The sequence below is a fragment of the Montipora foliosa genome, chromosome 3 (assembly GCF_036669935.1).
Source record: "Montipora foliosa isolate CH-2021 chromosome 3, ASM3666993v2, whole genome shotgun sequence".
Classification (NCBI taxonomy): domain Eukaryota; kingdom Metazoa; phylum Cnidaria; class Anthozoa; order Scleractinia; family Acroporidae; genus Montipora; species Montipora foliosa.
In genome coordinates, this window is record NC_090871.1 from 23,550,027 (window position 1) to 23,556,026 (window position 6,000).

Sequence of the window (6,000 nt, forward strand, 5' to 3'; positions counted from 1 at the left end):
GTGTGTATATGCGTAGATGTACACTTCGCTTACCTCTTGGACATGTTTAATGAAAGACTCCACTTCATCTTTTAAAGCTTTGTAAACTTTTTGTGATCCCTTCTCATCCCAGTTACAGACTTTATGGACATCCCTATCACATAAAACATTTTATCCTTGCAAGATCAGTACAATGTCAAGCAGAAAGGTACGGTATATGATAAATAATTTTATGAACGTGGTTGTGCATTTCCTGATTTATCAGCACAAGTAGTACTTAACAAAATTACTCAATTGCCGTGTTTCCATATCAACTTCCATATTGCACTCTGTAACCTCTTTTGCACTCAATAACCTATTTGTGCATTCACTATTGACCAATCAGAAACCTGATATTCTGTTGAGTATTGAATAAAGAAATTTATCACCTAAGGGTTTTTGTTTAAATAATCATACCATCTAATTCCTTTAAATGACAATTAAAGATGATTGTATGGCAGCCAGTAAGGAGAATTAGCATTTAGATCTCGGGAGTGAGAGTGCATGGGTCACATCTAGCTAAGCTGGCTGATTTTTAAATCCATTTTTAGCAGCAGCAAAAGACAAAACCCTTACAATAACCTCTGGCTGAAAGTTGAATTTCACAGTCCACATATCAATTTTTTGAAAGGTGCAGAAAGATGAATTTTCTCGCATTATGGAATGCAAGCATTGTTGATTTCTGGTATCTTGAAGGTGTGGTGATTGCAGTGGGTGTTATCAGGTTTATTAGGTACCTCGCATGACTGCAAGGAGGTTTTTTTTGCAGTTCAAGGTCACTTGACAGCAAATTTCATTTGCATTTTTATAAATTTCCTTTTAAGGACAGTGCCTACTACCTACTATTGTTACTGCGCATACAATCTGTGCATCTTAAGATATTTGGATTTCCTATGGATGGTGCTTGTTAATACAGGAAAATTTTTGCGTGATTCAAAACATGTGGAGAAAGCTGAACTTACCAAGAGTGCTCTTGGTATCACAAGAGTGCTCGTGGTTACTATCAAAAATGAAAATTGGTGGTAACCACACATTTTTCAGAGATAAATAAGGTTCAATTAGGAAAAGAATGCCGTACATGTACATTGCTTTGTATTTTAAAGCTTTTTACAAATATTGTTGATTAATTATCTTTGAAAAATGTGTGGTTATACCCCCAATTTTCTTTTAGGATTTCAATAACGCTCGTTAAGATCTGCTTTTCCTGCATATTCAGTATACCTTTGAATTAGTGGGCACCATTCTTAAATCCAAGCTGTGTCTTAATTTTCAGTTTGCAAGTATCGGGACAGTAGCTGTTTTTAGTTATCATGTTGTAATAATTATTGCCTTGGGTTCATTTGATTTCTGATTTTTATGCAAAATTAATGTTCCTTACTTTAAGGACAAGAATTGTTATCTGGGAGCCTGTGGTATGAGTACCGGTAGTCGTCAATAAACAAGATGCCCATTCCTGGCTCTTGTTGGCGTTAATGGAATTTAGAAAAAAATGATTTTCTTCTTGAATCACTGCATAGTGAGTAGACAACAAACTGTCTTATTACATCTTTCAGATAGTACATGAGCAACGGTTGACTAATTTAACAGGCCATATTCAACAGTATGCAGGGCTCAAAGTTAACAACCAAATGGTTGCACATGCTACTAAATTTTTGTTTGTGCCTCTAAAAAACATGTGATCACACTCGCGTGCCTTAAAAAGCTCAAGCAGAGTGCGACTGAATTGCCTCTCTGCTTTCTCACCTGACTATACTTGCGTACTCCGAGTGGTACGTCATGAAACAGAAACATCAATCAACAGATATAGATTTATCATATGGCCCAAACAGCTCCGCGCGTGCTTTTATTGCAAAGCTATTGGGAAAATCTCCGTGTGAGAGCCATATGCATTAGCGCAAGCAGGGCCGGAAAAAGCCGTACGGCCATACTAGGAACACGTACTGCTCTGTGCGATGCAATTTTAGGGGATTTCATCGCTTTTAACATCCAAGTAATTTACAGCCAGAAAAGCAAATGCAAGCAACATATTAGATAAATTTTCTGTGCATATTTTTGTTTTTTATTTTGTCCTAACTTCATCTTCTGAGTGCTCATAAATAGTGTAAAGCGCCCATATGATAAAATGCTTATTGATTGAGTTTAGGTCAGGCCAGACAGGAAAATATTTGGCCCTCGGTCATGGCGCTTGGTCCATACACCATGACCTCAGGCCAAATATTTTCCAGTCCGGCCCTCCCAATCAGTCAATAAGTACATAATACATAACACAGGGTTCATACTCTTTTAAGCTCTTCAAATTCCATGACTTTCCATCACTGTTTCCATGATCTTCAGTTTAGCTGTCACGTAAGAAAATTTTCTATCCTTATTTTAGGACATGACTCAGATCAAATTTGAATAAATTAACAATCTCTTTTTGCCCAACAGACGGAAACTTCCGATTGTTTGTTGGAAACTTGTCTTTATTTCATTTTATCCTTGCTTTGACACTGCAATGATTAATTTATGATTTATAATTTTCCATGGCTTTCCATGACCGACCATAAAATTCCATGACTTTCCAGGCCTGGAAAATGAAATTCTTAAATTCCATGACTTTCCAGGTTTTCCATGACTCGTACGAACACTGTAACAAAATCTGGCCCTAAATAATAAAGTTACATTATTTTCCTTTCATCGGTGTGTGTTTACTTGTCATCAGTTTTCTCAAAAATTTCCCGTCCATTTTTCCTGTTGATGTTTCATTCCATGACCGATCATAAAATTCCATGACTTTCCAAGCCTGGAAAATGAAATTCTTAAATGCCATAACTTTCCAGGTTTTCCATGACCCATACGAACACTGTAACAAAATCTGGCCCTAAATAAAGTAACATTATTTTCCTTTCATCAGTGTGCATTTACTTGTCATCAGTCTTCTCAAAAAATTTCCCGTCCATTTTTCCTCTTGATGTTTCATTCCATCCCATACTCTTCTGTTTTGTTAAAACTCTGCGGGCACATGCAAATGACGACTATGAATAAAGCACATGCTTATTGCATATGTTAGAGGTTTGTGATTGTGGAAGGTCAAGAGAGGGTCAACAATATGAGCCTTTTTCTTCAAGCTAAGAAAAATGTTTAAAAAGTGACTTATATCCCAGTTAAGTCATTGCGCTTGTATTGTCTTGTATTCAATAATTTTCTTATAAAAAGCCACCCTTCACATTCGACAAAAGAAGTAAATGTGCCTCGAATGTACCCCGTGAGCAGGGTCTCTTTCGATCCTCCTAGATAAGTCGGGAAGAGGAAAGTAGACTCTGTAGACTCATGCATTAAAAATTCAAACATATTCGGGAGTCAGTCACGCGTGACTAGTAACCACAAAACAAACAGTAGCCCTGGATATTTTCGAGCAACTCTGGCAAACACACGACAACCAAGGAATCATTTCCTTCGAAACTCAAGATAGTTCAAGTTTTTAAATTGCCATTTCAATTTTTAGTGAAAAAATTAATAGGTTTCGCAATTCTGGCAAACTAGTTTCTGTAACCGACATACGGAGGAAATACTCATGGGAATTTAGACAGTCAAAAATTGTCACCCTGTTATAAATTTAAAAATACAGATGACATGTGGCGATTGATCATGCACACAAAGTAAAAAACAGGTTTGACAAGTCGAAACTGGACTGACTCATCCATTTCTTTGGATGAGCAGCAAATCAAAGAAAGTCGAGCTGGCTGGCAGAGCCTACGTTCCTCTTCCCGACTTATCTAGTAAGATCGAAAGAGACTCTGCTGGCAGGGTACCTCGAATGATACTGCGCCACTATATCAGTCCGCGATAGAGCTAAAGAGGATGAACCAACAAGCAAGAAAGAAAAAATGTAGACAAATTTCAAAGAGCGGGGTTGAACAAATTGGAGTAGCTATAGTATGAGATTCAGAAAAAAAAAATTATGCGCTGCAGATACTGTAAAGCTTTCCCCGTGCATTCATCTTCATCCTTAATCAATGGTTCCCTGCTAGCAGAGGTTTCTTTCCTTTTATGTTCATTGGACTGACGAGTACGGGAAAAGAGACCTCTGCCATGGGTCGAAAGCATGTGCGGCAGTTACTTAGCGACCGTAGCCTGACATCATGCTTCATGTTGCGTAACAACAGCAGAATTATTGTAAAGGAATGGGCGAAACATAGCGGCCTACCACAACAACGTCAAATGCGCAGAATTTATTTCTGCCATTTGCAACAGCATGAAGTCTGATCTTGGTGACCTGATGGAATCATTGAAGTATGCGTCTATTACCAATTATGAAGTTGTGTACATCTATTTCATTTTTCAAGTATATTTTCTTTGGTTACAAGTGTACATTGAAAAGGAAATACATGATGATTTAAACTTTCTGTTATCTCAAATGTTCTTTAACATAATGATAACATGTAACAATAATTTGTTGTTGGAAATTGAGAAGTCAAGTTGATGTAAAAACCACAACAATTTTATTGCTGTCTCAAACGAAACGTAAGTACAGCACAGGATTAAAATAAAATACAAAAAACTGAACATGACATAATAATGTATTCAGTTTTGCTCTTCTTTTGGAACAGGTGCTCCTAGTATTTTAAGCTGTGCTCCTAACATTTCCTGTTGTGCGCCTAAAATGTACACTTGGTAGCACAAGTGCTCCCAAAGCCAAAAAGAAAACTATGAGCCTGGTAGGGCCCGCTGAATGGCCCACTAAATTTGAAATTTTCGATGCAACATTTCATACAAGTTTTTCATGTTGATAAGGTGAAATAAACGTGCGAAACAGTTTGAATCTTGCAAGCAACTATTCAAAAAACCAATGAGATTTATTCTCTTTTTCAAATTTTTACACATGCCATCATTTGTAGCAGTTGAACATTCAGCTTGACTTCAAAAAGTTATCTTTCCTGCATGCCTTATTACAGGGTATCTTGGAGATATAAAATTATCCTTCCAACCTTGTTTCTTGGCTGATACCATAAGTTGCAGACAGATCCTTGTTTTTTTCCTCAAGCTCAGTTTATAGTTTGTACTAACCCTATCCAAACCTTAACTCATATCTGCTGAAAGAATTTCTTTACTGCTTGTGAGGTTAACGTTCAATTTTGTCAGCTCTTGTAATTCCTGTAAGCAGTCCAATTTTTATCTTCACAAGAACTCGGTATTGTTTGCTATGTAATTTGTTCACAGTATTTTGTACATGTACTGTAATACCGACTGTAGTTTCCTTGTGTGTAGCTCATTTAAAAACCAATCAGTATCAAATTTTTCACATTAGAAGTGAGATCAATTCGCGGTAAATATCAGGTTATTGTATATAGATAAGCTAAATTGTAAACATCAAATGCAACTTAACGCCGGCTGGTTATATTTCTTTAAGAGCTATTTGATCTGTTTGTTTTATCAAATTTTTACAAGTTATTGATGCGAAAGCATCGAAGAAAATGTGAGAACAGGGAAAAAAAGCCAGATGGTATTGACTTGAAAGACGAACTACTGTGTATTAGCTTCAAATATTCAGTTTAGTAGGTTGTGCAATTATTTTGCTTGCCACTTACCAAAAGAGATTTTGCCATTCTTGAGTTGTCACTGCCTGTTGCTTCAGAAGTTTATTCACTGTGGGTTTGAGCTCATGCCATTTATCTTCAAACTGTACTCCAGGTTTCTTAGCGTTCAAAAGCAACGCGGACATTTTCTCGACATTTTCCTTGTACCTTACAAACTGTGGTACACCTTCGCGTAGAAATTGAATACCACACGCTTGAAAAAGTAACCGCTGACCAAGAGGTTCTGGTTTGGAACCATGGGTGGTAAGGTTGGTAGCCCCAAAAGGCCATTCCGGAATTGCTCTGGGAGCTGAGGCGAGTTTACCATCACATGAAAGATAACATCTGTCCAGTTTGATGCTTATTGGTCGAATAGGGACGCGAGTTACGGACTTTAAAACATAGTTAAAAATCCAAATGTCTCTAA

The 6,000-nt window shown here is 37.1% G+C and overlaps 1 protein-coding gene across 2 annotated transcripts in view; it reads right to left on the reverse strand.

Moving 5' to 3' along the window:
* Positions 1-5,778, reverse strand: part of LOC137997099 (cullin-5-like) — a 35,585-nt gene extending 29,807 nt beyond the window's left edge. Inside the window, exons 1-2 of one of the 2 annotated variants that reach the window (XM_068842876.1) lie at positions 5,586-5,778; positions 34-133 (exon numbers count right to left, since the gene is read on the reverse strand). In XM_068842876.1, the coding sequence (XP_068698977.1) occupies positions 34-133; positions 5,586-5,719 (234 nt within the window). In that variant the 5' untranslated portion in view covers positions 5,720-5,778. The remainder of the gene's footprint in view (positions 1-33; positions 134-5,585) is intronic. The other variant, XM_068842875.1, reaches the window with a different exon arrangement.
* Positions 5,779-6,000: the final 222 nt, after the last annotated feature.